General features: G+C 33.4%; 1 protein-coding gene across 3 annotated transcripts in view; it reads left to right on the forward strand.

The window, feature by feature from the left end:
- Nucleotides 1-11,126, forward strand: part of LOC131548338 (ephrin type-A receptor 5) — an 88,032-nt gene extending 76,906 nt beyond the window's left edge. For 2 of the 3 annotated variants that reach the window (XM_058789579.1, XM_058789580.1), the window contains exons 15-17: nucleotides 4,450-4,643; nucleotides 7,449-7,604; nucleotides 8,859-11,126. In XM_058789579.1, the coding sequence (XP_058645562.1) occupies nucleotides 4,450-4,643; nucleotides 7,449-7,604; nucleotides 8,859-8,964 (456 nt within the window). In that variant the 3' untranslated portion in view covers nucleotides 8,965-11,126. Of the gene's footprint in view, nucleotides 1-4,449; nucleotides 4,644-7,448; nucleotides 7,609-8,858 lie in introns of those variants that run through there. The other variant, XM_058789582.1, reaches the window with a different exon arrangement.
- Nucleotides 11,127-17,281: the final 6,155 nt, after the last annotated feature.

Raw genomic sequence — 17,281 nt, forward strand, 5'->3', positions numbered from 1 at the left:
AATATTGTCAATATTGTATGTTTTGTTCAATTTTACAATCAAAAATAGTTCTGGTCAGTTGTCCAGTTGTCTTTTCGAGCAACACACTGCAGTGTTTTGTTACTGAATGAATGAACGTTTGTTTTTAATCGAGTGGTGAATGATTCAGTGACTCATTCATAAGAACAGTCGCTTGCTTCGTTTCTGAATGAATTGGTCATTTGAATAAATCGAGTGAGTGAATAATTCAGTGACTCATTCATAAAGACAGTAATTTGCTTTGTTTCATTTGCTTTGCTTTGTATCAGCCATTTGAACGAATCAGTTGAATGCATGTCTGACTTGGTGTCACCTACTGGTGGTTTTTGTTTCATATTTAGTATTGTTTTATTTTAAAGAAATAATAATTGCATATGTAAATATTTAAATATAATTGCCTATTCAATGCTTTTCTCATTTAACACAATAATGACTTTAAGTGATCTTTTGGGGAATAATTGCTTAGGCACAATTAAAGCGCAGTTACTTTGAATTTAAAATTGAATCACTTGACAGGTTATTTTTGTAAATATAATAATATGGTATATCCAGTGATGATATAGCATACATTTATGAAACGATTCAGTCTCTGGGCAGCGGTGAAGCCAAAGTGCAGTTTTCCCCTGCAGTCTTTTAACACTGCACCACAATAATTGCTTCCCATGGCCGTTTTAAGCGCTCACATGCTCTCTCGTATTTGCCTTAGGGGAAATGAGAGCGATAGAATGCTGATGTCTATAAATAGATCAGGAAGTGAGGGTAAAATCTGAACTGAACTGACATATCGAACACCATCAGCGGGGGAGATCCATGCAGAATTTGGGGTTGGGGCTGAATAAACTCTTTCTCCCACCACGGCACATCTGCCTGCGGTCCAGTCAAAGGTCACCTGCTTAACAGCAGAATAGGAACACAGGATGCTGGGTAATGGATATTTGGGTTGAAAATGGGAGTTTCAGGTTTTGGCCACAATAATTTTACTCTTGGCTTTTCTGCACGGAAAGAGCATCAGCTCTCTGTAGACAGAAATCTGCCAGCGTAATGGAGTTCGTCTCAGGCATAGAGTTTCTTTAAAAGACATTATGTACAGTAGCTTATACCAGAAGCTAACGTCATCTATTGTTTCCTTGTCTCTAATACAAACATGATCTCACTGCATAGACACTGATACATATAGTAACTAATAACATATGAACAGCTTAGAAAAGTCTATACCAGGGATATTAAACTAAAAAAAATAAAATAAAATAAAAAACATAACTGAAATTTAAATAAAAATAAAAATGACAAAACACAATTAGCAGGCTAAAACTAAATAAAATTATAATGGAAATGGAAAATAGGAAAACCTAATTCAAAGTATTAATATTGAACACAATATTAGTATCTCAATTATACTAATATAAAATTACATAATAGATTAATAGATAACTAATAGATTTTTTTTTCACCAAGCTTGCATTTATTTAATAAAATACAATAAAACAGTAATAATGTGAAATATTATTACAACATAACATTTTTTCTGTTTTCTACTTGAACCAATTTTAAAATGAAATCCATTCCTGTGATCAAAGCTGAATTTTCATCATCATTACTCACATGATCCTTCAGAAATCATTCTGATATGCTGATTTGCAGCTCAATAAACATTTCTGATTATTATCAGTTATAAAAACAGTTGTGCTGCTCCATATCTTTGTGGAAAATGGAAACACTTTTTTTTTTTTTTCAGGGTTCACTGATAAACAGAATTTCAAAAGAACAGCCTTTGATTGAAAAAGTATAAACAGATATAATAAAAAGTATTAATTTAAAAAATATATATACATATGGCAGTTTACATATCAGTGTCTATCCGAATAAATAAAAATATACTCCTAAATGTTAAATACAAATAGCTATAAATGTTAATGCAGTAAAGACATTACAAATCACAAGCATTTTTTTTAACTATTATTAAAGCACTACAGCCTCAGATATCGAAAAACACACAGTACACGGCGAACAGCCGCCTCTCTGTCTTTTGTTATGTAGATGCGCATGTCATATGTCAGCGTATGAGATGACAAGTATATTTGCAGGCAGAGATGAAACACAAGGCGATGCCTAAGTTTTCCCAGCATATCCCAGAAGGAGGTGCACATAGCAGTCACGGTTTTATCAAGCACGACTGACCTTTTTTCCTCCTTTACAGCTGCCAGTGACGGCTTCATCTGCGCCTCACATCTCGTTCTGTGCTCCATCATTAATCTGTTTCACACACGCTTGGGAAGGGAGAGTTATTTGATGTTTTATTTAGCGGTTTCTTGAGGGTTCCCCTCAGATCTCGGCTTCCTCTGCTCAGCTAGACGCTGGTGTGTTTCTCTGGCTCTGTCTGTCTGTCAGTCGGTCTCTTTCTCTGTCTGTGTTTTCTCTCTCTGAGTGTTTTCCGTGAGGGATTGTTTTATGAGCTGCTGCTGCTCTTTGTGACGTGGGAGTGAGGGGGATTTTAGAGATAAGATATTCTTTGTTGATTCATGGCTCTGATTTCTGTTGCCAGTTTTTGAATCGCAGAAAAAGTCAAACTGATCTAATAGACATATCGCATTCACCCTGTAAGGCAAACAAGACATCTTCATTAATTATATATAATATCTATCAACTGATACACTACAAAAACACATATATACCATTCAAAACATGATTCCTATGCTCACCGATGATACATATATTCAATCGAAAAGGCAGTAAAAACAGTAATATTGTGAAACATTAATTGTGAAATCATAATATGCTGATTTGCTGAAACATTTCTGATTATTATCAATGTTGAAAATTGTTCAGCTGCTTAATATTTCTGTAGTAATTCATTTTTATGTATATATGTATGTATAAATAATGTATAAATTATAAATAGTATATAAAGTTCACACACACACACACACACATATATATATATATATATATATAAACTGTTGACAAACTATAAAGCAAGCTACTTTACTGTAACTTTTGATCAATTTAATACAAATAACAGTATTAATTTACTAAATAAAATTATTATTAAAAACAAAAATAAATAAATAAAAATTGCCCCAAATTTTTAATGGTTACAAATATAGTTTTTCTTTGTTTGTTTGTTTTTATTTACTATATGTTATATGTTTTAATAATATTTCATTCAGTACTGTTACAGTATTAATAATATTAATATTACATTTAAAAACTATATATAAATATAATAGAAAGCTGAAAAGAACGTTCAATATAAAGTTACTTTACTCTCATTGTTGATCAATTGAATGCAAATAAAAGTATTAATTTGCTAAATAAATGCATTTATTAAAAAAGAAATCTGACATTTAAATATTTATAATATAGGCCTATATTTATAATTATATATTATACATTTGAATTATATTTTATTCAGTACTGTTACAGCATTATTAATATTAATATTAGTATAGTACTATATCACTGTGTTTAGTAATAATATTAATAATGCTGTAAGAGTACTCTAATAAGCATCACATAAACACAATATTATAGTAATACATAATAATAATTTTCTAAATAAAATACTTTTTTTTTTTAAACAAAAAGTAAATTTGACTCCACACATTTAAATGTTTATAATATAGGCCTTTATTTTTTTACTTATATATTATATATAAGTATACATACATATACATATACGTACATATACATATATGTGATATTTCAGTTTTTCTTTTTTAATAAATCTGCAAAAATGTCAACAATTCTGTGTTTTTCTGTCAATATGGGGTGCTGTGTGTACATTAATGAGGGAAAAAAATGAACTTAAATGATTTTAGCAAATGGCTGCAATATAACAAAGAGTGGAAAATTTAAGGGGGTCTGAATACTTTCTGTACCCACTGTATATTCTACATTTTAATTATGTTTTGTTCAGTACTGTTACAGCATTATTAATTTTAATATAAGTGCTATATTACTATTCACGGTTACACTTTGTTTTAAGGTGTCCTTGTTACAGTGTAATTATACATTTAAGTACTGAGTAATATTAATAAACTACACGTACTTACTATATGGTTAGGGTGAGGATTAGAGTTTGGTTTAGGGTTACCTGCATCTAACTGTGCATCATTTATTATTATAATAGTAAGTATATGCAACGTGTAACAAGGACACCTTAAAATAAAGTGTTACCCTGTTTACCATATTAATATGAATAATACAGTAATAGTACTCTAAAAAGCATTGCATTACATCTAAATAAGTCTGTTTTGAGGTGGCAGTTCATTTAGAGCAGCTAGTGGACGGCGAGGTCAGTGTGTGAATTCACCACCTGCTCTGAGCAACAATTCATGAAGCACAACAATCCTTTTTCGGACACTGAAGGCACATCATATATTTATAGTGGAACATGATGTAAAATGCCTGCAATCTCTTCTGTTGTCTCAGGTGATAAAGGCAGTGGAGGAGAACTACAGGCTGCCGGGCCCCATGGACTGTCCGACCGCCCTCTATCACCTCATGATGGACTGCTGGCAGAAAGACAGGAACAGCCGGCCCAAATTCGAGGAGATTGTCAGTTTACTGGACAAACTCATCCGCAATCCCAGCAGCCTGAAGGGTCTAGTTAACCCATCGAACAGGTAGACGACCAGCCGTTATTGGTTTATTCGTGTTCCATTGTTCTCGTTCTTTACTGTTCCCATCAGAGTATATGCTAATTGAGCTGTTATTTACAGCATGTGATTAGCATTGACTGTGAGATCACAAATGATGTGACGTCTGTGAAGCATTGATAACCGAGGGTTAACCACCCTGCTACACGGCTGTCACAGGAAATCAAGCTTTAATGACACTGGTGACAAATACGCACTCACATTTCGTGATTTAATGTCGCGTTAAACAGAAGTGACAGTGTGCAAATGACTTCCAATTACTGTGATTATACGTATCGAATACATTTGCAGTCTGTATTCTTACATGTTGGAATCATCCATTATCTGTAATTGTATTATGCAATTATGTCCAGGTTTAATATGAAATTGATTTGGAGTCTGGGAAGGTTTCAGGAGCTGCGTTATTGCACCGTAATTTTCTTTATTTGCCTTGGATGATAATATTAGCAAGTGTGGCCAAGAGATCACTGATTATATTAATATGTATTGTCATAATGTGATTTAATTTAAACATGCATATGAAATCAGAGTTATAAGCTGAGTTTCATACAGGTATTTGTTCTGAATATATGCACTCACACACACAGTGGGCTTGAAACAACATGGTCTCACTCCCAACTCGTCACATATTGACGCTTGGTCAGGACCCTTTGGCGTCGCTTTTTGACGTTTGACATTTTTCACCATGCAGGGTCCTCCATTGCTTTAAATAAGAAACCCTTAGCATCAGTATGCCTACGCAAAAGGCTTATCGTCATGATTAAATTATATATTGGGAAATAATATATGCAATAATGGCAATATGTTGGGGTGTGTCACAACAGTTTTATTTATATTACACTATTTACACATTTATGAGCCCGTAACCCAACCCCTGCCCTTAAACCTACCATTTGTCAATAAAACGGAAGATATAACAGGCAGATACAACTACCGTCATAATTTATTTATTTTTTAAAAATGGTCACACTTTATATTAGGTGGCCTTAACAACTATGTACTTACATCAAAAAATAAGTACAATGTACTTGTGTTCATATTGTATTGCAAAACACTTTTGCTGCTATTGAGGTGGGATACGGGTAAGGTTAGGGACAGGTTTGGTGGTATGGGTAGGTTTAAGGGTGGGTTAAGGTGTAAGGGATGTGTCAACAGTGTAATTATAAATGTAATTACAGAAAATAATTACAGATGTAATTACATATAGGTATTTTTAAAAATATAAGTACAATGTAAAAACATGTATGTACACAATAAGTGCATTGTACCAAATGATTAATTTAAATGTAAGCACATAGTAGTTAAGGCCACCTAATATAAAGTGGGATCAAAAAAATGATATTCCAAGTCTTTCGAGGCAAAACAATTGATTGTGTCATGCTGTTGTGAAATGCCATTTTCTCTTAAGTGTCTCGTGACTGTGACCGACTGCGTCATGCTACGGGAGTATCTTTTTGAATGAGTTGTGAGCGCGTTAATGGAGCGGGATCATTTTCAGTGATTAAAACCTTATGTTTTACTCTCTTCTTCACATAAAGATATCGTATGACTTCAGAAGACTTGGAATGCAACACTACATGTTTGTAATGCTTTTATACTGCTTGTTTATGGTTGTTTTTTGCAATAAATACCTGAGACTGTACTTTTATTTGGCTGTTACGTGTTTTATATTGTTCAGAAGTGGGTAGGTGTGGGGTTACGTGCTCCAATGAAAGTATACATTTATATAGAAGTATTTATATTTAATACAAATGCATGAAAACCATTAAATTAAGACAAACAACTGAAAACAATGGAGGACCCTGTGCTTCGAAAAATTATGCTAAAGGGGTACCTTGAGCATCAAAAAGCGACGCCAAAGGGTCCTGACCAAGCGTCAATATATGGCGAGTTGGGAGTGAGACCGTGTTACTTGAAAAGTTTGGGACCCCAGTTAAAATGCTTTTAGTTAAATGTGACCCTGGACCACAAAACCAGTCATAAGGGTCAATTTTTCAAAATTGAGATTTATACATCATCTGAAAGCTGAATAAATAAGCTTTCCACTGATGCTTTGTTAGGATTGATTGTTTGTTAGGATAGAACAATATTTGGTCGAGATACAACTATTTGAAAATCTGGAATCTGAGGGTGCAATAAAATCTAAATATTGAGAAAATCGCCTTTAAAGTTGTCCAAATGAAGTTCTTAGCAATGCATATTACTAAACAAAAAATAAGTTTTGATATATTTACAGTAGGGAATTTACAAAATATCTTCATGGAACATGATCTTTACTTAATGTCCTAATAATTTTTGGCATAAAAGAAAAATCAATAAGTTTGACCCATACAATGCATTTTTGGCTATTGCTACAAATATACCCCTGTGACTTAAGACTGGTTTTGTGGTCCAGGGTCACAAATATAAATTTTTATTGCAAATTCCATTGAAAATAGTTTAAATAATTTGAGTTTAGTCATAAAACTTTGTTTAGTTCAACAACTGTGTGAATAAATCTCCGATTTCCAGTTTGGTTTGTATACCAACAGTTATTGCAGCGTAATAACATAGTTATTACAGTTTTATAACAGTTATTATCATATTGCAAAATTTTGAGGGGAAAACTTGCATCTTAAATGTTTGATATACCTCAGAAGCTTGTTAGATGGTGTATTATTCTTTGAGTCAGCTCGGATCCGTAAACGTTTTTATTATCCAGCCTTCACCTAGAACTGTAATGTCAGCTCTATACATCCATTTGTTCACCCACTGTACGTGTCTCTCCCACAGAGTGTCCAATTTATTAGTGGAACATGGGAGCCCTGAGGGCTGTGTATTCAGATCGGTGGAGGAATGGTTAGAGGCCATAAAAATGGGTCGATACACGGAGCTTTTCATGGAAAGTGGATATACTTCTCTGGAAGTCGTCACTCAAATGACCTTGGAGTAAGTCATCTGTTGTGGAGGTCATTGAGCCTCTTTGCCTTTCATGTACTTGAGTATATTTAGAGTGTACAGTGAGTGTTTCGATCCTGGAAAATTTGGATGCACTTTCTTTTAATTACTACAGTTTACAATGCTAAAGAGATGCAAAATAATGAACTGTAATATAAGCTCATTTTTTCCACAATTTAAATGTATCTTTATGCTCTTTCAGAATAGGCTGCACTAATAAAGACATAATAAAGGGTAGAGTTTAACATTGAAGTTTTTAGAACTAATAGTCTTTTCCTTACAAAATAAATGAATGGAGACTGGGGATTATGTCAAATCTTGCTCTAATTCTAATTTGGGATGTCAACATGTGCCAGCAACGTTTCAGTGAAAAGTTTAAGCAACTTAAATTTTGGCTCTTTTGTCACCCATTAATTTTTGTTGTATGGAAATGAGCAGTTTAGACATTCTGCAAAATATCTGTGTTTGTGTTCCATGAAAGAAAGTAAGTCATGTGGCATTTCGAACATGAGAGTTGTCATTTTTGGGTGTAATTGTGAGTTTAAACTATTATTTTATTATTATTATTTATATAGTACTGTAGTGATTAGTAATATTTTCAATTAGCTTTTTATTTATTCATTTATTTATTTATTTATTTGCTTTTGTCATTTTATTCTTTTTTTTTTAGATATATTTTAATTTATCTTTTTTATTTTAGTCTTTGAGTAATTTTATTACTTTTTTTTTTTTTTTTTTTCCAGTTTCCAGTTTTTCTTTGTTTGTAGTGTTATGTGCTTTTACCATTTTATTCTTTTGTTTTAATATTTCCATTTAGCTTTTTTTTAAGTTTTAGTTTGAGTAGTTTTAGTACTTATTTTTTCTGTTTTAGTTTTAGTTAACAGTAACTTGTTTAAACCACACGTTGTTTAATTTTGATTAGTTTTCATAGATATGTAAATGAACAGCAACAATATTATTTGTGAAGCAAACTTTTTAAAGATCCATTCTTTTATTTTGTGTAACAACAAGAAAAAAATAGTGGCAAATGTAGCTTTTACAGACAAAAACTGAATTTAAACAATTTACTTTCATTATTAGAATAAGTTCCAATTTAACAAGTCCATAAAGTTTGGTCCAGTTCAAGTAGATAAATCTTTATTTACGACTGACTCCAGGTTGTTTAATCATTATTAGTGATATATATATATATATATATATATATATTATAGGTATAAAAATCACTGATTTATTGTTCTTTTGCAGAGATCTTAGGAGGGTTGGAGTCACTTTGGCCGGCCATCAGAAAAAGATCCTCAACAGCATTCAGGAGATGCGAGTCCAAATGATGAACGCCACTATGCCCATCTGAAAGCGGCCTCAGAGGAACCTCCAGCAGTAGCCTAGCACTTTCTACAGACACTTATTTATTGAACGGAACTATTTAATGAAAAATTTGACACTGATGAAAAAAAAAAAAAAAAGGCTGGATAGATGGACAAACGGTTACTGTTTCGTTTGTGCAAAGCCTCCAAACTCAAGTGACAGGAGGAACGTGACTGAAATGTTGAGTGGTTGTTTGGAAAAGTGTGGCACATCTCCAGGCAGGACTACTGACTTGGGATCATGTGTCTCTGGGCTGAATGTATAGCATTTTTCCATGACCTCATTCAACAATATTATTACCTCCGGAAGAGACTGCAGTCGGTTTCAGCTCGGATGTTTGTTTTGTTTTTGTTTTGTTTTTTTCCCCACAACAAGTTCACCTGAGGCGAATTCAGACAGTAAGACTGAAGTCATATCACGAGCCGAGGAAACGTATAGCAGTGTTAAACAAAGCAATAGTAGATTTTGAGCTTGATGTTGATTTTACTTCCAGTCTAAATTGTTGCTTTCCTGTTTCAATAAGAGGACAAAGCAATGGACAGGATCGGTTTCCTTTTGCACAATATCTGTGTCGTGAAGGGCAGAGGAAATGTATTTGTTTTCGAAAATGTGACACGTTTCAAAACCACAAATTTATTTTAGTTCCACTGATGTTTTGGTGTTTTATGTGTAAATAGTGTACAGTTGCGTAGTTGAAGTGGAGCTCAAATGCATCCATCCATGTTCATGTGAGGTTGATATACTTTAGTGCACATGTGGGCTAACATACTATGTATATTCAGTCCGGTTGATAAATGTTTATATTGCCTCTCAGTGCTTCTTTAGATAGAAAATGAACAATTGTTTTACCGTTGATGTGTGATTTCTACTGTATTCTGCTACCCATAGTTTTGCCTTGCTCAGTTTTCACAGCTAGGTTGATATTAAAGTCAACATGAAATCACAATGGACCCTATTTTTCTTTCCTAATTCAGATTTGGGGTTTTATTGTGCACAAATTATAATTGTTTTCTGTAAAATCTTCAACTTGCTCCATATGCAACAACTTTCTTTTTCGGCTGATGTTAACTAGGCTGCAAAAATATCTAGGCAACAAGAGCAGATAACAATACATTTGGATACAGTGAAATGTGTCACATTATGGAAGTAAAATGGGTTGTGAATATCATTTCATGTTGGCTTTAAGTTGGTTCAGTATGTCAGCAAAATCAGTGAAAATAAGTTAAAATTCTGCGTGCCACATCTGTTGATTACTGTAGGCAATAATTATGACTCGTCCCTCAGTGTACAGTAAATTTACAGTAAATAGACAGATAGGCCAGGAAAATAACAGGAGTATTTCAGAGAAAAAGGAAAACTTGTAGAAAATGTATTCACCTTTATGCCATAAAATTTGCAAATGAGTTTGTTTCTTCATCTGATTTGTAGAAATGTATCTTTACATCACTTGCTCAGCAATGGATCATCTGCAGTGAATGGGTGCCGTAAGAATGAGAGACCAAACAGCTGATAAAATATCGCAATAATCCACAAGTAATCCACACCACTCCAGTCCATCAATTAACATCTTGTGAAGCCAAACGCGTGAGAGACAAGAGAGATGGACTTTTTCACTGGAGGAAGTGTTATTATGGATTATAGACTCATATTTTCCATCAGAAGTAACAGTTCAAAAGACATTAATTATTATTGTGATGTTTTATCAGCTGTTTGGACTCTAATTCTGACGGCACCCATTCACTGCAGTGGATCCATTGTTGAGCAAGTGATGTGATGCTACATTTCTTCAAATCTGTTGAAGAAACAAACTCATCTTGATCTTGGATGTGCTAAGGATGAGGACATTTTCATCAAATTCTAATTTTTGGGTGAATTATTCCTTTAAAAGCTCTTATTATTGTTAAGAACATCCCTGGTGGGACAACTTATCAACATAATGATGCATTTTACATTATCAGCTGTCTGTGTCCTTTTCCGACTTCTCAGATATCAGAAGTAGTGTTTTATTGTATCCCAATCCCATTGTCTTCCATTTTTACATGCACTGAGGTACAAGTTGAAATGATTGTGGTAATCAACAACATGCCACACATGCATTATAGATACTACTGTATAGCTTTCATAATAAAATAAAATGTTGAATGTTAAGGCTCATAGTCAGAAACAAATCATTCAAAACCAAATTCCAGACATTAGGTAATTTCTACCCATATTTTAGGTTCATAATTATTACAGCACATTATTATGCTATTAAAACTACTGAAAGGCCACAAGATTGTATTAATAAGTGCTCAAGTATGTCACATATTTTTCTTAAAACCTCTTAAAATTGCTTATAATTATGGTCAGACTCAGTATAATATTTTCAGTAAGTCCACTGATAGATTTTTTTCAACATTTTTATTTCTTGAAATTTGATCTTAGCAACATAATGCTCCTTAATTAGTCAACTGAAAAGTACTCAGGTGCCTGTGATTATGTGAGTACATTATGGAAATCCGTTGATATCATAGAGGAGCTAATCAAAGGTTCATTGATCAGAATTAATAATAGTCAAAAATCTTAATGACATTTAGTTACAAATGTTCAACTAATCTGAATCAGCACTTTTTTTTCTTCTTTTTTTTTAGGAGTATTGAGTAGTTGATATTTGTTGCGATGAATGTTATTATAATATGCTTAGAACTTTTATGCAATACAGTTACCCTTCATTTGGTATTTTGCACTGAAATTCACTTTGTAAAAAATGGGCTTAAGTTTGAATTTATACATGTGTTTTAACCCTATTTTATTTTCTAAATGATACTGTAGACTGAAAAAACATTTAATACAACCAACCCACATGCCATGTTTTAATATTACAAAATCCTTGAGCGTTTTCAGATTTGTGGCTGTTGTTTATTGTAGTGATATTTGTTCATAACTATTGATCATATCTGCCTGAATGAAAAGCCAGTTTGATTATGTTTTACAAGCATGTTTGCTCTATTATCAGGCTGTTCACTCAGAATATGTAAATCTGGATGACTTTAAGTTATAGTCATAAACATAGAAGAGTTATGCCTTTCGTTTGACATTTATGATTGTGGTTACACAAAATACATCTATTTCACACATGGAAATGTCAAATGTAGCTGCAATTAAGAACCTTACAGTGATTCTGAATAACAGCAAGCACAAGGTAATACAATTTACCCTCATAACCTATTTGATCTTTGTGAAATTAGCCTACCACCCTCCAAAAACACATGCTGATTACAATGATTTTTGCATAAAACACTGATGTTGAGTGCATCAAATTATTTCCAAACATTTATAGAAATACAAAATTATATGCATGGTGTTGGTAAGCTGCATATTACAAATGCATTTTATCAACATAATGACTATGTTGTTTGAATCGTTTATCATATTTGGTCTAATAAAGAGCGGGGAAAGAAAGAAAAGCACAGAAAAAAAGACAAAAAAAAAGTAGTTTCTATGTGATAATTGTTTGTCTATTACCTTCTGCTGTGTGTTTTGTTGTGTAAATGTCTTTTGTAGTGTAATATATTAAATTTTATATTTTTTCGGAATAAACTGGAGAGAAACCCAATATTGCTGAGTTCTCTTTGCAATGCAACATTGCAATACTAAATGAACCTCAGTGCAGAACTGAAGAACCCTGGAATAACTGTTTTCTACGGCTGGTTTTCTTTTTTAGGTCGACCACTGCCATGGTGGAGCAACAGTTTGAATCTTGCTGAGCGAGTTAGTCCCAGTTTGCTAAACTGTAGACATGCTTATCTGGTTGCTGAATAATAACACATTCAGTTTAATGGCACATTTGAAAGCAACTCTATCGCCCCCTTGAGTGCTGAGATTCTTTGAATAACTTAAACAATATGGCTGCTGGTTTGCAATGCAATGTGTTTGTGGCCTTGTGAAACGCGCACTTAATTGCACTGAATTCACGACTGGTGTTTTTTTTTTTTTTTACACACTTAAGTAGACTTTTAAAAAAGTACACTTTCTAATAATAATGTCAAATTAAACATTTTACTTTAAAGTACATTTTAAATTTGTATGTTTTATTTTTTTATTTTTTTCATCATACCTTAAAGAAATACAATTATTTTGATGTGTTGACTAACATACTTAAGCACATGTAGGGTGCTTGATTATAATTTTAACTGTAGTGTGTTATTATTACATTTTAAATGTATTGAATTGCAACTTTATCATAACTAATGTACAGTTCCACATATATTTAAATGCATGACTTGTATGCTTATTTTAGTTCATCATAAATTATTTTCAGTCCATTTGACAGTACACTTTAACCATATTTCAAAGACAAAATGAATTATGAAGTTACAGATAAGTAGGTCAAAAAAAGCAATCTAAAGTTCAACTAATTGCATTTATTATAAATTTAAACTATAATACAGTTTCATTTAATTGCTATTAACATGCCTAAAAAACATTACATTCAGTTTGCACTTAAGTATATTCTTTTAAATTTTGATTTCCGTAAAAAATATACTCTTTCTAAAAGTATGCTAATATGTGCTTCTTTTTCACAAGGGTGTATGTGCATACAGTATATACTCTTAGAAGTTGAGCCTCCACTGATTAACAAATAAAAAGGTTTCCAGACTGACAGATACATCTATAAATTTATGTTTTTGCTATGAGGATCTGTATCATATTGGTTGTTTCAATAATACTTTTATTCTTGCATGAATCTCTTGCATGAATAACTTATAGTTTTATTTTTATCTATGTAGGAATAACAGGAATTAACAAGACTTTACTGCAAATGCATCTGAATCACTTAATAAAAATTCTCAGAGTGTGTATAATTACAACAGTGCATTATGAATAAAGTGCATATGGCCATTGTAAAGCTTCATTCTGGAAAATTAGGGTATTATGTGCTCCACTTCTTTCAATTTATCTAAAACATGACCAATATGTTTAAATTTGAAAGATTCACAGCTAATATTCCATGGACACTTCATTAAAAGGATAGTTTACTCAAAAATGAAAGTTCTGTCATAGAATAAATGTAGAATAAATTATGGCAATTTTGGTGAGCTAAGATATTAAGATATTTTGCCAATACTAAGTGAATATCTCATGGTTGGAAAGACTTTTCGGCCAATCAGATTTGAGGACTAGAACAAACTGTTGTGCATATACTCACTATTTAAAAAAAAAAAAAAGGAGCTCATGGCACAAGATGCTGAAAAACTGTGTACATAGACCAACGAGTATTGCAAATGAAATGCTAGAATATGTGGTCATATTTACTATTGTTGGGCAAACGTTTTGCTGAAATCCAGTCACTTTAATAGGAATATGTCCATTCTGGAATTTCACTCTTCATTGTTCAAGTCATTATTTACACACATGTTATTAGGGGAAACAAAAGCCACCAATTTTGTAGAATGACCCTGAAACTACATTCCATCAAGTGCTTCACTAGTCCTCTTCACCACTCGCTACCTTAAACTCCCAATAAATGTAGGCTACTATATATGTTAATATCACCTCTTTTGTATTTCACACCGATACAGTTGTTTGTTATGACACAAAATCTCATCTAACCATTGCGCTCCTTTGGGAAATCACATTGCTAAACATCGCCTTGGGTGTTAATTATCAATCCATGTTTCTCAAGCTCAAGGGCATCGTCATATATCAAATATCGAAATGGCCAAAGATTCCATATCAGCAATACAAGAAACCCCTCCGCAGCATTCATCTGATAGTGCTGCCTTGCCTCACGTCATATTTGATTGTTCCTTTGATGGCTCATTGCTTGCGGCGCGGGCTGTCTGTGCTAATGTTGGAGGTGCGAGTCCCTGGACAGTGTCTTTGACTGGTAATGCAATTTTCATGTATAGAGGTGTCACTAGACCCACAATCCCTTGGGTCATTTAAGAATCATTTGGATTTTAATCATTATGAATGACCTTCATCAGAGTGTCTCCAGTCCTGGCAGATTGGGGGGGTTTATATGACACGTTTTTACTAAAAGCATATTTTAACACTCTTTGTATCAATGGGTCTGCTCTATAAAGCCTTTTCTTTTAAGCTCATTGGAAAAATGTGTCTTATGTTTGCAAAATTGAAACATTTCTAAAAATAAACCTATACATATATACACAGCAGTTTCCAGCTGAAACACTAGAGCAAGTTTCCACATAAATTATGATTAAAGAATCACATTATTGATTAATAAATTATTAATTATCGATTAATGTGTGCTTCTTTGCACAATAGCCATGTTATGGCCTTTCACCACAGTGCATGCTTTACATTTTAACATTTGCATCACATAATCAGCTCCATATATATTGCTTCTCTGATGTAGTAAACTTGCTCCGTAGCACACCTGGTATGGAAAATCTTTTGTGATAAATGATGCCGTTGCCACTAACCAATGTTATGCGACTAAAACAGATTTTTTTTTTCTCTCTCATGATAAGTCATGGTGCCGGATGTTGGTACTAGGTTTACGTATATATCGCAGCCACCGCACTAGCATTATTTTTAATCAAAAGAGATGTAGACATGTATCTTTAGCAAAGAGCTGCTTCTAGGACATTTCTGAAACACGTTGCAGCACGGCTGGTATAAACACAAGAATTGGGCATATTTTCAATTCACGAAATTAGAAGGGTAATGTAAATGCAGCTAATGGCATGGGTGATTTAGCAATTGCATTTTTATCTCATGGGTTTAGTTCGGGTTTAGTGTTTAGTATGCAATGTTTTGTTTTTTTATTCATTAAAACTAAGTAATCATGCAATGTAATAAGAAAAATAAAATAATGTAAAATAAAATGTGTTCATGAATGCTGCCAAAGATTTAATTACATTGCACGTTATTAAAGAAATAGTTCACTCAAAAAGGATTTTTTGTTCCTGTTGAACACAAAAGACATTTACGTAAGAACACAAAACATATTTTTCATAAAAATGTGTTTTAATAACAAATTCGCTAAAAAGTCTATCCACACCAAACCCTTGAATCACAAAACAGAAATCCACTTAGCTCTAATATTAGCTTAGCGCTAAGCTTTAAAAGGAAGCTTTTTAGCAACAATTCTCTAAGACTCGACTTAAATGTACCATTTATCCACCTAACACCAATAACCTTTGCTATTCATCTTATCTCGCAACCAATTACCCAGTAACCTTTTTTTGTCTAGTGCATGCTAATCTGCCTGTGTGGCTAACATCTCTCCTGCCATAAACAGCCAGTGCAATTACATGCTCCTTTGCTCCAGGCTCTTGCGTTATTTCCCTCTTATTTACCCGCCAATGCCCTCGTATTGATCTTGGCCACGACGTGTGATCTTAATAATTCCGGCCTTTGTCAGTAGCCTGCGCTGTGCTGTTATGAGCACCCGCAGGCACAGGCCCAGGAGACTCTGAAAGGTGTGCGACGACAGACCGTATGAGTGTGTGATGAGGGTCATTGTGTTTGTCACTTCAGCAGAACTCTCAAGGTCTCCCGTGTTTTAAAAGTGTGCTATCCCTGTAGTAAGTGTGGGCGCGCTAAATTGCTATTGTCAGCAGGGGAGCTGACAGCGTTATTAGGTATGTTTAGCTGGAGGTCGTCCAAGGTGAAATGAAATAGTAGTTAACCTGTGACATCCCCGAGCTAAGGCATATTAATAATGGCCAATGCATGTAAGGAGCGCCATTATTTCTTTCTAATGAGCACTGTCATTGGCGTTCAGAGGGCACGGCGAGCGCTGCTATCTACTCCCTGAGCTCTTCTCTTTAGATTTACGCTTCTTTTCTGCAGATCATAAAGGATTGCTAATGTGTTGAAGCCATTATGTGCGACTACGTAAACTTTCAGGAATAGTTCGCTCATAAATCAGTATTCCGTCATAATTTTCTGATAATTAGGACATTCCAAGACTGTATGCTGTTGTTTTGTTTTTTTTCTTCTTCTGTGAAACACAATAGGACATAATGATAGAGAGTTCATAGTGATCATGCCTGTCAAGTGCATAAAGTGCAGTAAATATAAAATCATTATTGTCATTTGTACTCTATTCCAAGTTGTATGAAGTCATACAATAGCTTTGTGAGAAAAAAAAAAAAGATCTAAATATTCACTGTGCTGGCACTTCCTGATCAAAACTGCAAGGAATGTGGCTAAAATCAAGGTCTGCCAATAGAATAAAATGTATTGTGCTTTGGTAGTGGCATGAAAATGTGGCACAGTATTTTTAAATAAAGTTATTATTATTATTATTATTATTATTATTATTACTGTAAATATGGCGATTTCTGCTC

The sequence above is a fragment of the Onychostoma macrolepis genome, chromosome 10 (assembly GCF_012432095.1).
Source record: "Onychostoma macrolepis isolate SWU-2019 chromosome 10, ASM1243209v1, whole genome shotgun sequence".
Lineage (NCBI taxonomy): Eukaryota > Metazoa > Chordata > Actinopteri > Cypriniformes > Cyprinidae > Onychostoma > Onychostoma macrolepis.